Raw genomic sequence first — 26,234 nt, 5'->3', positions numbered from 1 at the left:
TGATCTTCAGTAACCCATGCTTGTTGTAAGAGGCGACTAACGGGATCGGATGGTCAGGCTCGCTGATTTGGTTGACACATGTCATCGGTTCCCAATTGCGTAGATTTATGCTCATGCTGTTGATCACTGGATTGTCTGGTCCAGACTCGATTATTTACAGACCACCGCCATATAGCTGGAATACTGATGAGTGCAGTGTACAACTAAACTCACTCACTCACCTGAGTTTCATTTGAGTGATTCAGTATACATATTTATATGTCAGCATGTGTATCCTTGCAAACTCAACCATTTGAAAGAGAAGAAGGACTAAACCCGTGGAGGACATGCCCCAATATTAAACATGCACTCACCTCTGCACGTGGTTTTATCATTGTCGAGTTTGAAGCCAATTGGACAATTGCATTTAAACCCTCCATCGGTGTTCTCACAGGTTCCGCCGCCGCTGCATTTGTTCAGCGCTGGATCGTCACACTCAACAATATCTGCAGAGGACATTATCAAGATACAGTTTATCCATCATTAGATGTTACCAGAAAAAGAATCACCTTTGAGTTACAATTTACAAATTAAAGTTCATTTGTAACAGGGCGGTGGGGTAGCCTAGTGGTTAAAGCGTCACGCTGAAGACCCGGGTTCGATTCCCCACATGATTACAATGTGTTAAGCCCATTTCTGGTGTCCTCTGTCGTGATATTGCTGGAATGTTGCTAAAAGTGGCGTAAAATTACACTCACTCATTTGTAACAATGATTCGAATACAGGGTCTTTGGTTCCTCTCAATTTTCGGTGACCTTAAGTTTTCATTTCCATATTTGACTGTATATCCAGTGGGTTTCCATGGTGACCGACAGATTTACATGTTCGTGTTTGACTGTATCGTTGCAGTATCCATGGTGACCGACAGACTCACATTTCCATGAGTGTCTGTACTCTGTCACGTTGCCATGGTGACAAACAGACTCATTTATAATGCCTGACTGTATCCTGGCAGTTATAGACTTTCGGACTCACATGTATTCTGTCAGCTGCCAACTCGTGGCACTGTACGAAGTCACGCCCAGAGCAGGGTATGATTGCCGCAAGAGACTGCTGTATGGGTCCTTCTGTGGTCAGATTCTGTGGCCAGGTTTTAGACCTGATTTCTTACAGACGGCGTTCTTGACAAACACAGAACCACATCTGTCAGTCTCCATGGTGACAGAAGATCTGCCAGTACCAATGGTGACAGTGACTCACCAAATCTGTCAGTACCATTGCGACATAACAGATTTGGTCCACCAAATCTGTCAGTGCAGATGACAGAAAGACTCATCAAATCTGTCAGTACCAATGGTGACACTGGACTAACCAAATCTGTCAGTTACTATTGCGACAGAAAAAGACTCACCAAATCTGTCAGTGCCCATGGCGACTGAAGACCCATCAAATCTGCCTATCCCCATGGTGACAGAAGACCCACCAAGTCTGTCTGATGACTCACCTATACACGTCTGATTGTCTGTCCCAAGCTTGTAACCAAGGTTACAGAAACAAAATGCCTCTTCCGTTTCCGCTTTGACCGTGCAACCCTGGTCACAGTTCAGGTTCTTTACTTCACTGCACACATCCTCCACTGGAATACGAGCAAAGTAGTGGTCAGCTGAATTATACTATACACCCGTGCATTAATTAAGCACCACCCTATTTTGAAAATAAAATGTGATGCTACAGAAAAGTTAGGGTATAGCCATCAATTTAATCAACATGTAGTTAAAGAAGCTTTAACCATTGACAGTTTTACAAATACCATAACCTTTTCTATTCTTTGTGAATGAACATGTTGATGAAAATGTGATGGGACTGAATTTTACCCAAAATAACTATTCCTCTCCTGCTCAAACTACACAATTAAATTAAGTTTTGACTAAAAATAACAATTCTGTTATATACCAAGATGACATTTACACATCAAGTAAGCTTTAATTATGCATAACCAGGAAGAACCCGAATGTCAAAGATTCAGACCTTTTTCCAACAATTCAGATTGCTGATTGACAAAAACTCAAAAAGGCCACATTAATAAGATTTTGGAATAAATCTTTTATGATTTTGAGTTTATTGTATTGAATAAACACTTCTCCTTGCCGGATACTGATAATTACAGCTAAAATGTGTTTTGTTTGTAAAGCAACTTTTACTGCATTTTAAAATTTTACTTTTTTAGTTTGACTGTAACTTTTCCTAAAATCTTAGTTTACAAACTTTCATCCATTCACAATAAATAACGAATTTATAGGCCACATAACAATCAATTCTTACTTTCAATTTTCAAAATAAGGTAACTTGTTTTAGGACAGAAAAATACCTGTTTTAAATATAGGCAATTATCCTAATTAAAGTACATGGTAATTTCAATGATGTTTTCTTTTTGAAATGTTAAATGCTTGCTCTATCAAATTATAAAGGGTATTTTTTGGAAAGAGTTTAGAATTTCATTTCAGACAAAATTAATTGGTAAAAATACAGGGTGGTGCTTATTTTATGCACGGATGTATACTTTATCTGAGACTCTGTACCTCATCCCTTGCAACACGACGTACGCAAACATGGACAGACCAACTGCATTCAACCCTTAGAACGTAGTGTACGTTATGAAAAAACACTATTCCGTTTATAGGACAAGTGTTGTCATATTAGATCAGGAATAAATATGCAACTAGACAGTTAGTAAACTTACTCAATGACACCTTAGGTGAGTAAAATGGATATTTCCAGCCATATAGTAACGGAAAATGAAATACCCACTGTTTTCATAAAACAATAAAAATTAAAGGGTTCAGTACCCACATGAGCTAAATCTTATCTGTCATCGAAACTGCACTCAAACTTAGAACGTAGTTAACACTATTCCGTTTGGTCACAGGAATAAATGGCAACTAGACAGAAACCGTGCATACCTAATTGCTAAAGAAACTGAAAAACGGATGCCTGCACACAATGCGTGTTTTAGTCGTACGTTTGTGGCCACCACACTGTGTCATCACTGTTGTTCAAGATGCTAATTAGGCAATTAAGGTGACAATAAACTGCAGACTAATCCACTAAACCCAGCCTTCTAATCCCCACCTAATAAATACGAAAATACATTTTAGAGCCCACTTCATATTTCATATTATATTTAAGCAATATGGCATAGCATCATTTCAGAACATCAAGCACATACAGTTGAAGTTTTACATAACACAATAACGGATACACAATAACAACATTTCACAACTTCCTTGTGAATTAGAAAATACTGTTACAGTTCACTTCACGTTATATTCCATAATATAATAAATAAATACAGGAGCAGAATATTGTACAGAAAGATATATATATCTAGTGTAAATGTAGTTAAGTAATGTTTCATGTCAAGAGAGATTTGTTTATAAATGATTCTACCCTTGGAGATCCGATTTAGAATTTGACTTCAGCAACCGATGCTTGTGGTAAGAGACGACAAACGGGATTGGCTTGTGAGGCTCGCTAACTTCGCTGACACATGTCATCGTATTCGAGGCTCGCTAACTTCGTTGACACATGTCATCGTATTCCAAATGTGAAGATCGATGCTCATGATGTTGATCACTGAATTATCTGGTCCGGACTTGATTATTGACAGACCGCAGTCAAATAGCCGGGATATGGCAGAGTGCGGCGTTAAACAACAAACAAACAAACACTATAAATGATTCACCTCTCTTTACCTACCTTGTTCACAAGTCGTCCGGTCATCCTTAAGTCGATACCCAAACTCACATTCACAGTTGTAGCTGCCATCGACATTGACACATTTCTGACCGCAGTCATTCTGTTCTGTTTTGCATTCATTGATATCTAGAAGGACAAAAATAACCGTGTGGTTAAGACTGGATAGACTAGTACTGAGGGTGAAATATCTGGAACGTTACGACATGTCGTAACTCTATAGTTTATCATAAGCTTACGGATGTCGTAGCGCTACGAACGCTTTGTGTATAAGGCCTGGAGAAGATTTCAAGTTATAAAGAACCGAACATAAAGTCATTACACACAGGTGTATATAGGTCGTATAAGACTGCGTCCCGCTAAAGTGTCGCGCTTAAACACGCTAAATCAGGGGCGGATACAGATTTTTAAGAAAGGGGGTTGCACACTGTTGAGAAAAGGAGGGGTGCACACTTCATTTTCACCCGGTTTCAATGGTCATTTAACAAACTTTTACAAGACCCCTCCTCTGGATCGGCTTATGCGCTAAATCATTGTTGGTTTTTATCCATCCAACGTCTACCCTAAAATGGCCGCAAGAGGGACACGAGTCGCCATTCGGCTTGTCCAGTAATGATACGAATTTTCCCGAAGGGTTTCTCACCTCCACACTTTTTTTGGTCGTTCTCCGTGTATCCGGGCTTGCAGGAGCACGTGAAGGAGCCCTCTACGTTGGTACAGACCTGATCGCACGTGTTGGCATCCGTGACGCACTCGTTCTTGTCTGCAAAAGTATGGCAACTAATTATGATTCTCGAAACAAGATCACATATCACCAACATCGCGATCATTTGTCTTTTTCGAAATCTGAACCCGTGAAGCTTCGGGTTAATCCATGCTTGTCGTAAAAGGCGACTAACGGGATCGGATGGCTTGAATCGCTTACTTGGTAGATGCATGTCTTCGTATCCTAATTTGCGTAGATCGATCTTCTTGAGATCAGTCATTGAATAGTCTGGTCGAGACTTGATTATTTAGAGAACGCTGCTGAACTATTACGTTAAACAACTAAAGCGGCCATAGATATTCCAATGCTGGGATTCGACCTTCTTATCTGATGATGGACGCCGTTTCCCCATGACTGAAGAGGTTAACCCCGTCAGTACGCTGACAAGGTACGGAAGTCATCTGTGGGATGACGCTACGCCCTGCTACATACTCCCCCTTCTACAGAAGGCACATCTAGGGCCACATAGCAGGGTCCTCGGATTTATTTTGCTCAAATTTAATGTGGACTTGGCTCAGCCCCAGGTTGGTGCCAGTGTAGAGGCCAATAAAGTCGGACGCCTTGTCCACATGTCTAAAGAGTTTAACTCCGTTAGCAAGCTGTCAAGCATGTCATATATTGGATGGCTCGACGCCCATCAACCCACCAGGGTCGTAGACATTATTTTTGCTAATTTGCTAATTTCTGTTCTAATTCTTGTCAAATATAACTACAAACTTATCAGAACAATGTAAAAGATGGTAATGCCTCTGTGTATCATACTGACTACACTATTCTTTGAAAACAAAGCATCACCAATGCAGTCACCATGTACAGTAAACATGTTATTCTTCATATCATAAATTTGACAGGGGTCTTTCTTTCAGTGATGATTGTTTTTCCATCGACATGTAAGTGATGTTTTGTTACATTCATGATTATATGTGAATCAACCTATCGGGCTTACACGAAAAAATGCGTGCTACGCGCCTGCACACAAGATTCGATCATTTTAATCGTACCTGTGCAGGTCCCATTGGCTTGCTTGTCGTATCCAGTCGGGCATGTACACGTATATGAGCCGTCGTTGTTGGTGCAGATTTGACCCACTGGACATGGGCTTTCGTTACACTCGTTGATATCTATGTCGCACTTGGTTCCACTCCATCCTACCTTGCAGATACAGCCCCTGACGTTATTGCAGCTGGTGGAACGGTCGCCACAGTCGCAGCGTTGGGCACAGTCTTTACCGTAGTTCAAGTCTTCGCATGCTAGAACATTCACACAGTCATCATCATGTTTATCTTGGGATATGTATGTTACAGTGAGTCAGTGGTCGAGTGAGTGAGTTTAGTTTACACCGTTTGTAGCAATATTCCAGCAATATCGCGGCGGGGGACACCAGAAATGGGCCTCATACATTGTACCCATGTGGGGAATCGAACCCGTGTCTTCGGCATGACGAGCGAACGCTTAAACCACTAGGCTACCCCACCGCCCAGTGAGTCAGTTGTCAGCTCGTCACGCCTGAGGACCGGGTTCGATTCCCTAGATGTATATAATGTTTGAAGCCCATTTATCTGGAGTTATCAGTTGTGGAAGATCGTTTCAGCAGTGTACATACTCACTGTCTCAAATGTAGATTGATAGCTTGAACATTGACAAACACGTAAAAACGTCAACTTACCATCACAGGATACCTTGTCTGAAGACAGCCGGTACCCGTCAAAACACGTACAGAGGAAGCTTCCGACGGTGTTGTTGCAGCCGTGGGCGCACGGGTTCTGGTCGCACTCGTTGATATCTGACAAAAAGGCAAAAAGAATCATGCGAGGTCTCTCCCGAAGCAGATCATAGCTAACTGACAGACGTTTAAAACGTCAATATTTGCCATCTACAGAAACAGATTCCATTGGTTCTTAAAGACAGCAACATAATTTAAAACATCAAAACCAGAGAATAATATCCGTCATCTGCAGAAACTGATTCCACTGGTTGCTAAGGATGGTAACAGAAGTTAAATCGTCAACGCCAGAGAATAATTCCCGCCATCTGCAGAAACTGATTCCATTGGTTGTAAAAGATGGTAACAGAAGTTAAATCGTCAACGCCAGATAATAATTTCCGTCATCTGCAGAAGCAGATTCCATTGGTTGTTAAAGACAGCAACAAATGTTAAATCATCAACGCCAGAGAATAATTTCCGTCATCTGCAGAAACAGATTCCACTGGTTGTTAAAGACAGCAACAAAAGTTAAATCGTCAACGCCAGAGAATAATTCCCGTCATCTGCAGAATCTGATCCAATTGGTTGTAAAAGATGGTAACAGAAGTTAAATCGTCAACGCCAGAGAATAATTTCCGTCATCTGCAGAAACTGATTCCATTGGTTGTAAAAGATGGCAACAAAACTTAAAACATCAACGCCAGAGAATAATTTCCGTCAACTGCAGAAACATATTCCACTGATAGTAAAAGATAGCAACAGAATTTAAAACGTCAACGCCAGAGAATAATTTTCGTCAACTGCAGAAACTGATTCCATTGGTTGTAAAAGATGGCAACAGAACTAAAACATCAACGCCAGAGAATAATTTCCGTCATCTGCAGAAACATATTCCATTGGTCGAAAACGGCAAAGCAATGACGAAGACTATATCAATGAATCGCTGCAAACCAGTGACACCAGGTGTCCGTAAAAAGGGCAACTACGTCTGGTGTAAAGTAGTAATTGCCACTCAAACAACTCGCGTGAAATCGCGCCTTCAGAAGGAGTCACTTGGTTGGGTCCTTTAAATGACATTTGGAAATTTGTATGATTAACAAGGGAGATCACTCTATCTGTAATACAACGTCTTTAATGAATGCCCCGTTTCGATATAGATCTTATTACCGTTTTTAGATATGTAAATGAAAGTTGCATATCCGTTGAGTTATCCCCCTTGTTCACCAGTTGATGGGGTTCCATGTAAAATTGTGTCTCAGTATCAATACAGTCTCGAGTGCGAGACGTAACACTGAAACATTTATCACATCTCAAACTGCGTTACATAATGCTTGGATTCAATGTCCACCAACACTAATATTAGAGAATCCGATAAGTATTGCCTCTAAACTGAAGGGCAGTATTTGTGAATATGACAATGAAGTAAACTATAAATAATGATATTTAAGAGTAAACTTGGTGTAATTCCCGGGAAGAAACATACCTTTGCATGTGCTGTTATCAGTTTGGTCAATTTCATATCCGTTTTCGCAGAAGCATTTGGCAGAGTCCGCCAAGCAACCATAGGAACAGTTTAGTGGGTGACATAGATTTTTGCTGTTGAATCTGAAATAGCAGATAAATATTACAACTAGCACTTACGTTGCTACATCCGGCGAATGATTTGCATATAGTTATCATGATGGTGTATCAAAGATACGGTTAGTTCTAGACCTGTATCAGCCAATTCTTGTCATAGATAGTTGAAGACCCGTGAAAATCCGGGTTAGAATTGGTCTCCATCAGCTCATCCTTGTCGTAAGAGGCGACTAACGGGATCGGCTGGTGAGGTTTGGTTGACATATGTCATCGTATCCCAATTGCGTACATCGAATGATTATGCTGTTGATCACTTGATTGTCTAGTCCAAACTCGAATAATTACAGACCGCCCTCATCTAGCTGGAATGTTGCTGAGTGTGGCGTTAAACACCAAACAAACATAATGATTGTATTGCATTGGTTCACTGCAGGCATAATCATCACCTACAGAGGCAGGCATCAAGTGTCTACCTGTATTGCACTTCCTTGGATCAGGTGTATCCTGCGTGAAACCAGCATTACAGCCACAGAAGAAAGAAGGTACGGTGTTGTTGCATATCTGTTGGCAGTCATGAAGGTTCTCAGTACACTCGTCGATGTCTGCAACCGCAACGTTTTAAATTCATGAATACATCATGTCTTGCATACAGGGCTGGAAATAACTTTAAATTTGCTAGTGTACTCCTGTACAGTGGCACAAGTAAAATCACTTGCCCTGATAATGTTTCCACTATACTGGCCGACTTTCTTGTTGATTTTTTTGAATAAACAACATAATTAACATTGGAAAGTCAACTGGACACCGGTACAGTGTGATAGACAAATATGCTTGCCCGACAGAAAAAAAACACTGGACTCGGGCGTCGGGCAATGGGTTATTTCCACCCCTGGCATAGGTATGTATTTAACACCTGACTGCTAGACAAGAAGCCGTATGAATCCACTGCCTTGATATTGTGATACAGCTAAAACGGGATTAAACCAAACTCACTCACTCACCCTTAACATTTACATTAGGCATGTAGCGGAATGGTGAGGCCGAAATGTAAACTATGAGTCTTCAATAGTTATAACTCCTAACATACACAACTGTATTCTTTAGAAATACTAACTCATCGCCTAGCACATGTAAATCAAAGCCATTATTTGAGCACACGCGAAAGAGCAGTAATGCGAAATGCGAATGGTCTGAATATTGTCCCACCGTCCTCTATATAAGACTGAATTCAAATGTTCCTGAATTATTATAGTTATAAATTGTATTTACAAAGCGACTGACGCACAATTATTACCTCGTCCAGTGGATCGGTATACCATTCTCAGCTCCCCGAGGAATATACAATTGATACTGACTCAAGAAGGTTAAAGGTCACTCAGAGGCCCAGATAAGCTGCGTATTTGGGTAAAATACGCACAGAAAATTTCCAATTACGCATTGAAAAATAATTGTTGCGTACCAATTACTAGTACGCATTTAAAATGTTAGATAAGCACAAAGTTTAAAACATATGCGTACGGAATATATCTATAAAAATCACTTGCGTAATGAAAAAGACATCGATTGGTATCAAGCTGTATTGTTAGTATAGGACAAGTGTTGTACTGTCAGTACAGGATGAGAGTTTTTTTATGAAATCATTTCCATTATATTTAAGTTGGTTTTGCTTCAGTACTACATAAGGCAGTACATACCTGCTTAGTAAACTTACTCAATGGCATATACTGTGAGTAAAACCACTGAAATACCCACATATTTGAAAGCAGTGGGTAACGGAAAATGAAATACCCACTCCAAAAAAATACAGTGGGTACGGTACCCACATGAGCTAAATCTTATCTGGAGCTCTGGGTCACGTTACCATCTCATTCTACTGAATATTTCGTAGGTCACTTGCCAAAAGAGGTGCCACATGGTACATGTGTGCTTTAGTATGGGAAGAACCAATGTTCAAGAATCTCTCATTCATTCATTCTATACACGGTCAACTACTTCTCTCACTCACTCACTCCGAATGTTAGCTCAGGTGTTGTTGGTATGTTCATGGTAGAGACTATACTATGACATGGCTTACCTTCACAAACTTTGTTGACGAGCCTGTAGCCGGCCATACATGAACACCGATAGCTACCCTGTGTATTCGTACAGTTTTGGTCACAGGGGTTTGATGAGTTGCATTCGTTGATATCTGATCATGAAAAAAGATATCATACGAAATCAAAATACATTATTTGCTTTACGCTAAGGTAAATTAATTCATACTGAAGCTGTCAAGATTGTCATAACTGTCTCTGGTCTTAAATATTACTCCTGTCCAAAACCGAATCTCCAGAACCTCTCTTATGTGACCAGTTTCGGTCATAAGTATTTCCATAATTTCATATGCCCTTTTCACTGGAATATACCGAGGAAGAAAATATATAAAAGTGTTCTAAAAACTCAAATATAAACAATGCAACCATTGCCGATAACATGTCCCTTTGACTCAAAACACATGTGTTTGTCTACAAGTATCATCACACATTCGTCACAATTCTAACTTAATTGAACATTAAAAAAAAAAAATCAAATATTTCGCTCATGAACAAAAAGGCAGTTGAGATTTGTGCAGTGATACACATTCTGCTATGCCTTAACATAATCAAGTTTTGATGATTTAACATAACCAAGACACGAGTTCACAATATATTGCTGGCTGATATTTTTTCACGCATGGGTAGTTCTATTTTCGCTCATGGACGAGATATTTAAATAACGGTAAATTTGGGTTGAGTTATGAGCCATGACAGTAGTAGACAAACCATTGTCTATTAAATAAACACGAAAGCAAAATATTCTCGCTCATGGACGAGACGTTTAAATAAAGCTATAAATTAGTTGAATCAAGTTAAAATGGATGGTTTCTATGTACCATGCTGCTTGCTGGTTGGTTGGTTGGTTGTTTTAAGCCGCACTCAGCAATATTCCAGCTATACGGCGGCTGTCTGTAATAAATAATCGAGTCTGGACCACACAATCCAGTGATCAACAACATGAGCATCGATCTGCGCAATTGGGATACAATGACAAGTGTCAACCAAGTCAGCGAGCCTGACCACCCGATCCCGTTAGTCGACTCTCACGACAAGCATTGGTTACTGAAGATCAATTCTAACCCGGATCTCAACGGGTGCTCAGTACAGCTAGGAGATCTTTATAGATAGATCAGACAGACAGACAGACAGATTGATTGAAGTGTCATGGAATATGACTTTGCGCCTCGACTAGGAACGAGAATAACCGTAAAAGGTGTCGTGTGAGTCGAATTATTTACCTGTACATTTGTCCCCCTCTGCCTTATATCCATCAGGACAGGCACTGCAGTTGTAGCCTTGTCCGGTGGCTACCTCTTGCGCCGGATCCAGGTCTGTGCAGTTCTGGCCGGTGAAACACGGGGAACTGACACAGCTGTCGATGTTCTGGCTGCAATCGTCACCTGCCGACCACAAAACATTGCATTAGAATTCCCACACATGACAAGAAGAGGATTTGAGATTAGTGAGTGGGTGAATTTAGTTTTACGCCGCACTCAGCAATATTCCAGCTATATGACGGCGGCCTGTAAATAATCGAGTCTGGACTAGACAATCCAGTGATCAACAGCATCGATCTACACAATTGGGATACGATGACGTATGTCTACCAAGTAAGTGAGCTTGACCACCCGATCCCGTTAGTCGTCTCTTACTTGCTTGCTGATGATCAATGCTAACCCGGATCTTCACAAGTAATTTGACATGAGATTTGAGTGTAAGGTTATGGATTCATATCATAAACAACGAACTCTGTATATAGTACGCTATAACCGTAGCTCGATATACGCACTTCCTCTAAAGTGGCCGGAACCAATAAACAATTAGTTTTACCCGTCAGTTCGATATAAACATGTTCGTTATGGATGTAGTGCGTTGTTCTCAGATTACGTACATGTTATGTCATTCCATTTCCTATGATGGCCTTACAGTGAGTATTTATTAATGTATACATGACGTATGACCTACATTGACATGAAGTACATATAGTTTTACGAACACCCGGTGTCATCACCATTTGATTTACGAACACCTGGTGTCATAGCCGTTGAATTTTTATGAATAGCTGGTGTCGTCACCATTTGATTTTTACGAACATCCGGTGTCTAACTATTTCACAGCGCGAGGTGGGGTAGCCTGGTGGTTAAAGCGTTCGCTAGTAACGCCGAAGGCCAGAGTTCAAATCCCCAAATGGGTACAAAGTGTGAAGCCCATTTCTGGTGTCCCCCGCTAGATATTGCTGGAATATCGTTCGTAAACCTAAGAATTCTTAACTTTGATCGTAGCCAATGTGTTAAGAATGGGCTTAAGAAGTTCGTAGGGCTACGAACGTTTCGAGAATAGCTAGCCTGATTCTTAAGGATAGAGTTGATTATGATATAGCCGGAACTGTACAAAAAGAAATTATGATAATGGAAAGAGTTTTGTCTTATTCATTTTGAAGTAAACTATTCACACTTACCTGTCCACCCAGTGTTACAATCACAGGCTGCCAGGGGAAGGGATGCGGACGCTGCCGTATTCTGGTCGGCGCGTGAGCGGCTGAAGTTGCAACTCCCTTGGTCGGAACAGCGGTCGCAGACCAGTATCTTTACTTCCACCGTCTCCGATGACGTGTTCTTGGAATCCTTCACTACTATGCTGTGGACAAAGATAAATGTCCATGATGCTTCGGTATGAGTGAATTCTATAACTTGCAACCCTCTCGATATACACGGAGTGAGTGAGTAAGTGAGTGATTTTAGTTTTACGCCGCTTTTAGCAATATTCCAGCAGTATCAGAGCGGGGGACACCAGAAATGGGATTCACACATTGTACCCATGTGGGGAATCGAACCCGGGTCTTCGGCGTGACGAGTGAACGCTTTAACCACTAGGCTTCCCCACCGCCCCGATATCGACGGATACCTGTTTACAATGATATGTGTACTATATGAGTACATACGTATGTATGTATGATAAGAGTACGGATATGTGCCTATTTCACAGAATGCAATGCATAAAAATCTGACCACGGAGTCCTTCAACGAGCACTATATTTTTTTATACTAGATTTCGTTTTTCAGCTGTAGCTAAAAAAACAGATATAATTTCAAATAAACCCATGAACTTAAATAGTTTTGTCACGCATTTTCTGGGATGATATCATTTTCCTAAGAAATGTTTAATCAGGATCTTTCGATTTTGTATGTTTCCTATTTATTTTGATGATATAATAATGTAAGAACTGTAACTAAACTGAATTAATTAATTCTTCCAATATAAGAAGAATTAATTAATTGTTATAAGATTGAGAAGTGAGGATACACCGAGTTGTGCCAAACGTTTGAAACATTTGGATTTATTAAGTTGTGACAGTAGAGAGCCGTAGCTGAATTTCGTTTAGCCATGTGAATCATAGATAAATATAGCTCTGTTAAACAATTATGCTTTTACGCTGAATCCTACGGAAGCCTTTTAGGGCCATTCGTTTATTATTTTTTCCGTGAAATTTCAAGATACTACTTTTTTCTTGAAATGTCATCTTATTATCTTGAAATTTCGTGAATGTAACTTAAAATTTCAACACATCTTTATGAAATTTTAAGATAACGATCCTGAAATTTCAAGAGACATATAAAGTTCAAATTTCAAGACAATGATCTAGAAATTTTAAGATAAGAATTTAAAATATCAAGATCGTTATCTTAAAACTTCAAAATGATTACGTTGAAATTTTAAGTTACGACCTCGAAAGTTCAAGATAATAAGTTGACATTTCAAGAAAAAAATGAAAAAAACCCCTAATTGCCCTAAAATGCTTCCGTACAATTCACTTGTGACATCTAATTGAAAATCAAATACAGAGTCCGAGAATTGATGAACACAGTTAAGACATGATTGGGAAGTACCTTGAGTCCATATAATTTGGCTTTGGTGCCACTCACCTTATTTTACTGGCGTTAGCTGACGTGGGTGCAAATGAGACTACGGCACTTTTCTCGCTTCCAGACTGCGTGCCCTCCGTTAGGGTGAGACCATCTGGCTTATCTATAACCTCGTAGGTGATGGTGTCGCCGCTGTCGGTGTCTGTAGCGTTCAGGGAGAAGATGGCTGCTGATTTTCCGAGAGTCACATGAAGCACGGTGGTGTTGGAGGTGAGCGATGGTATCGTGTTGGCTGTACAAAATTCATGCGGGCAGATTGAATAATATTCCAAAATGACAGGAAAAAAATATTAAAGCCAACTTAATGACATACTAACAAACAAATGGCCACTTTCATCTAAAATCCTTCAATATGATAGAATACAGGTAAATAAATTAGAAAACAACAGCTGGTTTGTTGTTTAATGACCGCATTCAGCAATATTCCAGCTATGTGGCGGCGGTCTGAAAATAATCGAGTCTGGACCAGACAATCCAGTGATCAACAGCATGGGCATCAATCTACACAATTGGGATACGATAACATGTGTCAACCAAGTCAGCGAGCCCGTTAGTCTTCCTTCACGACAAGCATGGGTTGCTTAGGACCAATTCTAACCCGGATATTCACGGGTTAGGATGTTGCTGTACTGTAGACCATAGACATCACAGAAAACCTGAGCTCGTGGGTTATTGTTAAGGGTTAAGATACATTTAAAGTTGATGGTCAAAACTTTTAGAAAGGAGAATGTTACTTAAAAAGGGACCGGCAAACAAAGATGGGATATATAATTTTTCGGGATGGTGTTGGCTTGGAAGTTTGCGAAACACGTATATATACTAAGCAGCAAAAGAAACGTCAGTTTGGAATTTTCCTTCGCAGAAACGGATAACTGTACACTCATTTAATGATTTGATTGTATATTTTTTTTTACAACATCTCCAATTTTCCTGAGCAAAGACATTCCTTCCCAAACTCAGAATGGAGCCCAGGAAATGGTTTCAAAAACGCAACCTGATCTCGGAGATGGTACGGTGTTCTCCATGATTTCCATGCAACTATTATTATTATGTCCATTTCCGTAATGATCTGATTACAGTGCCTATCTAATCTTGAATTCGTACTGACTTTCGTTTATTTTGCTGCTGAGTATAGTTCCCGAGATTATGGGGGTAAAATAACAATTCTTTCTTTCTTTAAGTGATAAAAAGGGCATCTTTTAAAGAAGTGACCCAATTCATTGTCTGTTTTTGAAGTCCAATTTACGGATGTGTATCACACATATATGTATTTATCTCTATCGTACTGATGTAGTTCCATGTAATTCAGTGTACAATGCCCTGAAGCTTTCTGTAAGTGGAGTTTCAGGTTAGAATAGATCTCAGCAAACTATGCCTGTCGTTAGAGGCGACGCAGGGGGGTCAAGTGCTCTGATCTGGTTGATGCATATAATCGTATAACAGTTGCTTACATCGATGCTGATGATGTCAATCACTGTATTGTCTGGCCCAACACAATATTTACCTGGAAGATGTAACAAACAAACAATTCCCAGGTAAAAACTTCAAATGAAAGTCGATGACTAAATTACACCTGCAAATCTGAACACACAGAATGAATATAGCTAATAACTTGGTGAATATGGCCGTTCCACGCACTTTGCTCTTCTCGCTCCTTTTTAACACCCTCGTCAGTCTGTTTGGTAGAATCTGCAACTGCCTGGTCCCCGGTAGCCAGGAAGTCAAATATACACGGGAGGTTCTTCTCGTCCCCGCCACATGCAGCAATTGACGCATTCCGATCCGTCTCACTGGCCTCGTCATAGAACAGAGGCACGAAGTCTGGGTGGTAATAGTCAGAGGCGTTCTTTCGTGGTGGATACAAGAACAGGGATTCTGTCAAGTTGATCTGCCCTGGAAACAGAGTGTATGTGAGTGAGTGAGAGAGTTTGGCTTTACGCCGCTTTTAGCAATTTTCCAGCAATATCAGGGCGGGGGGACACCAGAAATGCGCTTAACACATTATACCCATGTGGGGAATCGAACCCGGGACTTCGGCGTGACGAACGAACGCTTTAACCACTAGGCTTCCCCTCCGCCCCAGATGGATTCTGGGTAGATGAGAGTTAGTGAGATTTTACAATAGCAATATTCTAACACGGAAATATGCACCAAACATCGTTGCAGTGGTGGGGTAAGACATCAAGATGGATTAATGGATGCTTACAACAAACATCGTTAATTAATCACTGAAGGCTTGCGTACGTCATTCCAGAATATGTTCCGTTGACATTAACACGCGTTGTTACTCGTTGTCAACAATGTGCGCATCCTCCACATCATTTTGGTAAACCCTCACTAACCCAATGATCTAGTCACGTAGCCCAATAACCCAATGATCTAATCTCAAATTACCCGCCCTTGATTACAATACTGATTGCCCGCGCTAACGTACCAATCAGAATGCGAGTTCCCAATCAGCTTCAAAGTTCGTGACCTGCTCGTGTTGTTCCGGGACAAGCCGGAAAAGGGCGAATGGTGACGAATTCAGCTTCAATGCTGGGTGGGCAATAACATGGTAACAAGTCCAACTGACAATGATCAAGTTTGCGTGAAACTGAATATTGAAAAACTGACTGATACGCAAACGAAATCTGTTTGATGGTAAGGATGTGTATGTCGCCATGAACGAAGATAGTGGCTCTGGTTCCTAGGTAACACGAGCCACCTCCCTTACCATTTCCCCAGCGTTTGATTGTTATGTAAAATGTTAGTGCAATTAAGGATGTGGCCAATCGCAAAAATCACTTGAGTAGATCCATTTGTCAATAACCGAAATGCGAGCGCTCCAGAAATAGAGGATGCATGATATGCGATGCAATCAAATGCTAATACTTTGACATTCAGGCACTAGACTGTTTACAGACAGTGAGTGAGTGAGTTTAGTTTTACGCTGCACTCAGCAATATTCCAGCTATATGGCGGTGGTCTGTAAATAATCGAGTCTGGACCAGACAATCCAGTGATCAACAGCATGAGCGTCGATCTACGCTATTGTGATACGATGTCATGTGTCAACCAAGTCAGCGAGCCTGACCACCCGATCCCGTCAGTCGCCTCTTACGACAAGCATGGGTTGTTACACCCAGGAACAAAATATAGGGTGTCACAGTTAACACACGAAGTACTTACATGTTTTCCCGAATTCGTATATGACCCTCTCTGGTGAGTTGACATCCAGATTGGTTCCATTAGGGAAGGTAAGATCGTCGGACTTGTCATCGTTGAAATTTCCCATCAACCCTCTTATTTTGTTCTTAAATGCAGCCGTCAATCCCACAGAGACGGTGAGAAGTTTGGGACCAAGCACCACCCGCACGGAGACTCCTGTTGGTCCAACGGTACATGTTGCGTTAGGCCGATCAATTAAAATATTTATATTGCGTTAAAACCGACGACATTAAATGATGGACACATGCGTGCCACTTTGTTTTAGAGTGGGTCAGGTGAGTGAGTTTGGTTTGACGCCGCTTTTAGCAATATTCCAGCAATATTACGGCGGAGGACACCAGAAATGGGCTTCACAAATTGTACCCATGTGGGGAATCGAACCCAGGTCTTCGGCGTGACGAGCGAACACTTAAACCCTTAGGCTACCCCCACCGCCCCGTGGGTCAGGTGAAGGAATTACCGTCAAGGGTTTTACCACACTGCAAACACAACCCACTGGAATACACAACGCACAACACATACTGAACATACACAACAAAACGAACACTACACACACAATAACACAAACCCCTCCACATATCTCACACTTTGCGTGTACCTGAGGGGAAGAACCCAACGACGTCTTCGCCTTGCCGACTAACCGTCAACCCGCCATTGCCGGTCTCCGTGAAGTTGCCGTCCTTGGCGAAGGCCAGAGACAAGTCTTTTCCATTCCGGTAGATGATGAATCCTGTAAAGAGAAGCGACAAAACCCAATCCACATCCATAAGAAATCTCTGCTAGAAGCAGGGTCGATTGTACACTTGTGACTATATCACGAGCATATACATGTTTCAGCTGTATTACACCTGCATGGTGCTGTTTGTAATCAAATTGAGTCTGGACCAGACAATAAAGTTATAGTCACCATGCGATACGATGACAGAGCATGTGTTTATGAATCACTATGGAATAGTGATGAAACTAGGTGTTTGCAAAATGTGAGCGTATCCTGCCCCACCAGTTGCACCAAACGTCTAGTCAATTGTTCACCTGAAATAACAGGGGACCGTATGGTACAGGTGGAAATAGGGATTGAGACTAACCAGAAAATACTACAATATATGGACAGAATCACTAACATAACACTATTAGTTACACGGTGTTTTGAAAGGGTGTATGGGACTTTAAGATCCTTGTAAATTCCGTATTTCCCGAGGCGCAGTTCCATACACCCTTTCAAAACACCGTGTAACAGATTTTTCACCTTTAGGATGTCTTTATTTATCCCATCTTTGAAAACCAACATTGAGTAGAAATAACAAAAAACGACAATAAACATTATATCAAATAGTCAAGCTCATAACGGGAGAAAACTCGTGAAGGCTTAGGTTATGATAAAATGGTCGAATTTGAGATTTGTGTCAAACGACAAATGGAATACGTAAACATTTTATTTTTAAAAATTACAATTGACACAAACAAGTAAGAAATTATGGCAACGATTATATTACTCTGTTTATACTCATAATTGTATACGCCAACTCTAAAATTCGAAACGATCAGCTGCTTGCAGCCATATTTAATCTAGGGTCAAGGTCATTTGTACAACCAGTGTAGTGTGTCACATGACAGATTCGACGGGGTGTACGATTCGTACACCCTGGCACATCCGCTTAATGGTTTCGTGTGCTTTGGCTATTGACCAATCAGAATTCGACAAATTTATCTTAAGGGTAATAAATTCACATATACTACCAGGTCATGGAAAGCGTATACTCGATCTGACCAAAATTAATTACAAGCCTTTTCCACAGTCGCCGAAGCACTGTGTCCTTTAAATCCAAATATCACTATGACAGATACGCCTTTTTTTAGGCAGGCAGTGTATGACTTACAACGGATATAATAGTTTTGGCCGGCATTATCATCTGCTAAAGCCTGAGGTCGAACACGAACTGCCCAACGTTGTCCTACGACAGTTGTCACCATGTTAAATCGTCTCCTAAAAGCGTAGATCGATGCTCATGGTGTCAATCACTGGATTGTCTGGCCCAGACTCGATTATTTACAGACGGCTGTGTTATTGTAGGAACATTACTGAGTGTGGCGCTAAACAACAGGGGCGTAGGGACGGTTTTCAATTTATTTTGCCTTAGCTGTACATGTAAGGCACCAAAGGAGTTACGTCCCTTAGTTTACCCAGCTCTGTGGGGTACTCAGCATCAGCTAGCTTGTTCAGATGTGCATAGTTGCCAAGGTAGACAAAATGTAGGTACAGTCCGTTTGGCTCAAAAGCGGACCGATGAATTGCAATCTAACTCGAAAACTAACAAACATAACATACTCAATGAAAACGCTGATCATAATCAAAACATCATACCAACTCTGTGAGGTTTTTGCAGAATTTTTGTCCTAAAAGTAATAAAGTTGTTTAACAAACTATCATTAAAATATTGACACAGTTCACTGTTTGTTACGAGGGAGGAGTGCAGAGAAAGGGACAGCCAGTGTTCGAGAAGCACGTTCACAGACAAAGTTATTTATTCATTAATCTGTGCTGTGCCGTCTCCATCCGTTCTCGAACACCTGGCTGTCCCTTTCTCTGCACTCCTCCCTCGTAACAAATAGTAAACTGTGTCAATATTTTAATGATAGATTGTTAAACAACTTTTTTATTTTAAGGACAAAAATTCTGCAAAAACCTCACAGAGTTGGTATTAGTTTTCGAGTTAGATTGCAATTCATCGGTCCGCTTTTGAGCCAAACGAACTACAGTTTTCTTCAGGTGTGCCTCATTCCAAAGGGAGGTAATTTAAATTTACCGTTCTTAGATGGAGACAGTTCCACGATAAAGGTATCGTTAGTGTCCGTAGCAGCGAAGGCCGTGAAGACGGTAGCCGTGGTGAGATTGCCGTCCTTATTAAGAGCCCTTTCCGTTCTGGCTTGAAGGGTAAAAGTGGCATTAACGTGGTCCGCATCAATCATAACGTACTCGCCGAAGCCGTTGAAGATGTAGGTGAGCTCATCGAGGGTAGTAATGTGCGGGTCACCAAAACCGTTGGCTGGAAAAGTCGTTATCAGCGTTTTAATACTGGCTGGGCAATATTCAAAAACTTATTGATAAGTCGTTATCAGAAGTTTAATCCCGGCAGAGCAATACATAAACACTTGTCAATATGTCCTTAGCAATACTTAAATACTGGCTGGGCAATATTTCAAAACTTGTCGATAAGTCGATTCAGAGCTCCAGATAAGATTTAGCTAATGTGGGTACTGTACCCACTGTATTTTTTTAGAGTGGGTATTATGAATGTTGAGTGGGTATTTCATTTTCCGTTACCCACTGCTTTCAAATATGTGCGTATTTGAGTGATTTTACTGACCTAAGTATTATGTCATTGAGTAAGTTTACTAAGCAGGTATGTACTGTCTTATGTCATACTGAAGCAAAACAAACTTAAATATAATGGAAATGATTTCATAAAAAAATCACTCATCCTGTACTGACAGTTAGTGTTGGGAATTGGTTAAAATCTAATAATTGATGATTGGTCTATTACAACCGATCAATCATCGAAAATAATTGGTTAGTCATCTATCAAATGTTCCTGTTATTTTATTAATGCACACAAAATAATAAAGAAAAAACATTCAGTAATTTGTTTTTTTTCCAAATTGCATAAAGTCCATTTGCAAATTTTGTATATTTAAATGATGATTTGTATATTAGGAACACATATTTTCTGGATTCTTTAAGATACATTTAATCATGACTTGTAGTGCTTATGAAATGTAAATTTAATGACACAGACAAAACCAGCCTTGTGAAAAATATTTGTTAATGCAAACAAGTGTTCCAAGATTGGTCGTGTTCGATTACGAGAAAACATGTTCGATTGCTTGGTCGTTTAGTCACTGCGACCAATCTTCGATTATTTCAATTAATCGGACCACCACAACTGACAGTACAACACTTGTCCTATACTAACAATACAACTTGATACCAATCGATGTCGTTTTCATTACGCAAGTGATTTTTTATAGAAATATTCCGTACGCATATGTTTTAAACTTTGTGCTTATCTAACATTTTAAATGCGTAATTGGTACGCAACAATTATTTTTCAATGCGTAATTGGAAATTTTCTGTGCGTATTTTACCCAAATACGCAGCTTATCTGGGCCTCTGGTCAGTCGATATCAACAAATTAGCGATTTCCAACATGGGTACAATTTGTGAAGCCCATTTCTGGTGTCCCCCGCTGGAATATTGCTAAAAGCGGGTAAAAGTAAACTCACTCACACACTCATCCTTCAATAGGTTTTACTTACCCCACCAGAAAGGGAATGAACGGGAACAGAATCTCTGGGGTCGGATGTCGAAGAAGAGATCGCATGTGTTGGATTGCTCACAGCAATAGTATCTTCCAAGGTAATCTGCCCGGTAATGCTGCCCTACAAATCTGGGATCATACCTCTGCAGCGATCCAGATTCGTCATCCGACGTCAACAATCTGGAGTTCCTATAGCAACATTCCTGTAGAAATAAAAATTATCACAATTTAAAAAAAAATGCAAAATGGAACAAATCGTTAACTTGCCTATCTGCTTAACATTGTCAAAGCTAACCATTAAAGACCTTATTCATTTAATACACCAGTTATATATTATGTCATATGTTTTCTATCACATTAACCCGTGAAGATCCGGGTTAGAATTGATCTTCAGAACCCATGCTTGTCGTATAAGAGGCGACTAACGGGATAGTGGTCAGGCTCGCTGACTTGGTTGACACATGTCATCGTATCCCTATTGCGCAGATTGATGCTCATGTGGTTGATCACTGGATTGTCTGGTCTAGAATTGATTATTTACAGACCACCGCCACATAACTGGACTATTGCTGAGTGCATAACATAAAACTCACTCACTCACCCTTTATTACAGTGAGAGCGACGTTCCGGTGTAGGATCAACACCGTTATCAAGCAAGTGATGATAACGGTGTTGGAATCTGCATCTAGATTATTTACAGACCGCCCCCATGTAGCGTTAACGCTGGCTCTCCTCATCCCTTAAATTGCGTCAGACCTCTCGACCCCGACTCAACTTTGGCTCCCCTCACACACTGAACTTAAATAATGGAACGCCTTTTTGCCTTGCGACACCCTTTCTACTTCTAACACAACGAAGTGACGTAACTGTAATACATATCAATAGTTTCCAAATTCATTTGATTAATAATGCGTGAATACACAACTTACCCGTGACAATGGATATGACCACCAAGTGAGGAACGATGTGTAACAAATACTGAATTGACCATTTCGGTATTTAAAACTGGACAGGTAAAACCGCCAGTCTCTGTTCATCCACACTGAGCTGCAGGGGCAGTCTGACAGGTAAAAGGTCCACCAAAACTGAAAATCCGGTGACCAGGTATTGTACCATTGTCTACACAACGACACGAAGTTCGTCACAGTTCCGCCGATGTCGAAGACATACACACCGGGTGTACCTGAATTGTACAAAATATATCATTTCAAATTAAAAGTCTCTTTTCGAAAGAAATAACATCATAGATTTAAGTTTGGAGATCATTGTTATCTTTGAGCAATATACGTGTGACACACTTACAATGTAATAATTTGGAGTGTGTATACGTTCATGCATTTGAGTGAGTGAGTTGGGTTGGGTTTTACGCCGCCTTTAGTAATATACAAGGAATATCACGGCGGAGGACACCAGAAATGGGCTTCACGCATTGTACCCATTTGGGAAATCGAACCTAGGTCTTCGGCGCTTTAACCACTAGGCTACCCCACCGCCCCACCTGATTGGTAATTATGTAGGGAATCGCGGGGTTGCAGCGTGAAGAGCGAACTCTTTAACCACTAGGCTACCAAACCGCCCCTATGCATTTCAGGCCCTGATTTCTCGATTTTGAGAAAAATGCATTTCCCACAATGAACTAAAATCGATATTAAACTCAAACATAGTAGACAATTTGAGTATGGTGGATAGATTATTTAAGTTGTTTGGGATTTTTTATTTAAAAAATGCAGTTGAGTTAAACATTCAGCTGTTTCAACTTGTCCAACTCAGTTTGAAATTTGAGTAAAAACTTAAGTTTGTTTCGAGAAATCGGGGCCAGGAGTAGGTAGGGCGGTGGGGTAGCCTAGTGGTTAAGGCGTTCGCTCGTCACGCCGAGGACCCGGGTTCCATTCCCCACATGGGCACAATATGTGAAGCCCATTTCTGGTGTTCCCCGCCGTGATATTGCTGGAATATTGCTAAAAGATGGGTATAAGTAAACTCACATACTCACTTACTCACTCGGGAGTAAGTAGGGTTTTGGGCAGTTGTAATGAGCAGCCCGGACGTATCACAGAAACAACGGGGATGGTCTAGAAACAAACTGAAGACATTGGAGAAATCGATGGAATCGACTCTTTGTCTACTGGGTTATTCCTCCAAGAATTGAGGACTTTGAGACCCGGCCGTTCCTCGACATTATACCTCCATTTACGTGAGCGTGAGTGAGTTTAGTTTTACGCCGATTTTAGCAATATTCCAGCAATATCAAGGAAGGGGGGACACCAGAAATGGGCTTCACACATTGTAACCATGTGGGGAATCGAACTCTGGTCTTCGGCGTGCCGAACGAACGCTTTAACCACTGGGTTACCCCACCGTCTCCTCCTTTCAATAACCACTGCCGGACAGGATAATAACAGGCACAATATGGAACCGAACATGGAATCACCGACCTTCCGCTCTCGAGGAATAGGCTCTTTACCTTAGAACTGTGAGATTGTCACGTTTCATGATCAAGCTGGAAATTGTATTTGCATTCGCGGTCCCCTACAATGTATTCAGTGATGTTGTGGTCGTGGTGTGACGACGACGCTACCTACCTGTGTTGCTGCCGATACCGGCGTTTGTATAAGCCGACCGCCTCCCAGAGACGATAAGGACCACCTGTCTTGGGTCTTGAGGATTGGAACTTTCATAGCCGATGTAAATTGGAATGTCATCGCTGACCGTCCAGCCCATTTTGTTGTAGGTATACAGGGCATACGTTGACTGACCGTTTGTTATCAGCAACACTTGAAACGTGGCAAACTACACAACAAATAATGTAGATATATTGCAATAATAGTGAGTGAGTGAGTGGGTTTAGTTTTACGCCGCTTTTAGCAATAATTTTATTCCAGCAATATAACCTGAGGGTTACATAAAAAATGGGCTTCTCACATTGTACCTCACTGTCCCTGTCGTAATAATATGGCGACAAAACATTTCCACATCCGCATAAGAAATCTCTGCTAAAAGCAGAGTCGATTGTACATTCCGACTATATCATAAGCATGTGTTTGTTTGTATGTATGTTTTACGCCACGCTCAATAATGCTACAACTGTATGACAGCAGTTTGTAAATAATCGAATCTGGACCACACAATCCAGTGACTGACAGCATGAGCATCGATCTACGCAACTGGGATACGATGACGTGTGTAAACCAAGTCAGCGAGCCTGACCAACTGATCCCGTTAGTCGCCTTTTATGGCAGGTAAGGGTTATGAGTTACGGAAGACAAGTCTGTCTGTCTGTTCGTCCGTCAGCCTGTCTGTCTGTATGTCTGTCTGTCAGCCATACCTCACAGAATCACATACTTTTGTACACAAATATATAGACACAGATTCACTCATGCACTGACTCGCCACCTCACTAAATCACACACACACGCGTGCGCGCACATGCATACACTCACTCTCTCAAGCACGCATTCAGTCGCTCAATGGAACTGATTTCTCACCTTTCCAAAAGAGGTTTCGCCCTTCTGTGGAACGTCATTCCACGTAACCACCAACGCCCATGTTGCTGTGAATGAGCGGTCAGAGATGTACTTCTGAATCCAAGTGGAAGCTCTTTCTAGCATAATACTGTTGGATCCGCTGTATGCCTGGTAGTATATGGCAGATGAGGAATTCGTCACCCCGAACTCGAGGTCAATGTCGGCCCAGTATGGACACAAGATGTTCTGTCTATTTGTCGGCAGCGATGGAGAGTATGGACCAAACGGCGTCCCAAAACTTATTACGCCATTCGTGGAGATCTAGACGGAAGGAAGGACACAGTCAGGAATGACAGAAAGTTGGTTGGTTGGTTTTGTTTAATGCTGCACTCAGCAATATTCCAGCTATATGGCGGCGGTCTGGAAATAATCTAGTCTGGACCAGACAATCCAGTGATCAACAGCATAAGAATCGAATCGTGTGGTGGTGTATGTATGTAGCCTGTTTATATACCATATATACTCTCCTGTAATAGTAGAATACTTCGAATGTATTCAATGGTGGAACCCGTGAAGGTCCGGGTGAGAATTGATCTTCAGTAACCCATTATTGGCATGAGTATATATCTCTGAATTTATATTCATGCTAGAGTACATCTTAATTACATTCGGGGCGGTGGGGTAGCCTAGTGGTTAAAGCGTTCGCTCGACACGCCGAAGACCCGGGTTCGATTCCCCACAAGAGTACAATGTTTGAAGCCCATTCCTGGTGTCCCCCGCCGTGATATTGCTGGAATATTGCAAAAAGCTGCGTAAAGCCACGCACACTCACTGAATTACATCCACGTCATTACCTTTTTCTGAACTTACATATATGTCATAGTAAATTTTCGATGAAAATGGTATTCCATCCTCCGCTTCTATTTTCTGAAAACCTTCATCCGCGGTTGCCATTGCTGTACCCGAAGTGAAGTCAAACATTTCTGTTGAATGAAAAAAACATCGATCTCATAACTCATAACTGTCATTCAAAACCCGCAGCAGCATTAGGTAAATGAGTAAAACTTAAAGATCATTGCGCGTGTATTGTAACCTGCACACACGAGTGTGTATTTGGGCTTACATGTGCGAGTGCGCACGTGTGCATGTGTGTGCGTTAAGGAGAGGGCTAATGCTAGTTTTATCCTGCTAGCCAACTGAGACACCATGGCACGTTTTATGACGTTGCCGGATTAAAACCACCGACCTTCAGGCGCTGTACCCACTCGACCAAGGACGCAGTGTGCTGAGAGTGATTGAGTATGGTGACCATGCCCATGGGAATGATTGGCTATGTTGACTATGTAAAATGAGGGTAATTGGTTATGTTGACCATGTGACCTGGTCGTGATTGGTTATGTTGACTATGTAAAATGAGGGTAATTGGTTATGTTGACCATGTGACATTGTCGTGATTGGCTATGTT

The 26,234-nt window shown here is 41.1% G+C and overlaps 1 protein-coding gene across 1 annotated transcript in view; it reads right to left on the bottom strand.

Moving 5' to 3' along the window:
* LOC124256692 (fibrillin-1-like) overlaps positions 1-26,234 on the bottom strand; it is a 73,046-nt gene that overhangs the window by 27,732 nt on the left and 19,080 nt on the right. Inside the window, exons 5-25 of the mRNA XM_046690665.1 lie at positions 25,640-25,752; positions 24,791-25,090; positions 23,888-24,095; positions 22,235-22,488; positions 21,304-21,508; positions 19,794-20,033; positions 17,588-17,719; positions 16,951-17,145; positions 15,418-15,672; positions 13,780-14,011; positions 12,315-12,493; positions 11,095-11,256; positions 9,856-9,969; positions 8,200-8,383; positions 7,687-7,808; positions 6,165-6,281; positions 5,500-5,748; positions 4,376-4,495; positions 3,736-3,861; positions 1,484-1,615; positions 354-485 (exon numbers count right to left, since the gene is read on the bottom strand). Coding sequence (XP_046546621.1) covers positions 354-485; positions 1,484-1,615; positions 3,736-3,861; positions 4,376-4,495; positions 5,500-5,748; positions 6,165-6,281; positions 7,687-7,808; positions 8,200-8,383; positions 9,856-9,969; positions 11,095-11,256; positions 12,315-12,493; positions 13,780-14,011; positions 15,418-15,672; positions 16,951-17,145; positions 17,588-17,719; positions 19,794-20,033; positions 21,304-21,508; positions 22,235-22,488; positions 23,888-24,095; positions 24,791-25,090; positions 25,640-25,752 — 3,771 coding nt within the window. The remainder of the gene's footprint in view (positions 1-353; positions 486-1,483; positions 1,616-3,735; positions 3,862-4,375; positions 4,496-5,499; positions 5,749-6,164; positions 6,282-7,686; positions 7,809-8,199; positions 8,384-9,855; positions 9,970-11,094; positions 11,257-12,314; positions 12,494-13,779; positions 14,012-15,417; positions 15,673-16,950; positions 17,146-17,587; positions 17,720-19,793; positions 20,034-21,303; positions 21,509-22,234; positions 22,489-23,887; positions 24,096-24,790; positions 25,091-25,639; positions 25,753-26,234) is intronic.

This window comes from Haliotis rubra, unplaced genomic scaffold, assembly GCF_003918875.1.
Source record: "Haliotis rubra isolate DU_JTF1 unplaced genomic scaffold, ASM391887v1 Scf635, whole genome shotgun sequence".
NCBI lineage: Eukaryota > Metazoa > Mollusca > Gastropoda > Lepetellida > Haliotidae > Haliotis > Haliotis rubra.
Note: the sequence above shows the minus strand (reverse complement) of the source record. Positions and strands in the feature narration are given on the sequence as shown.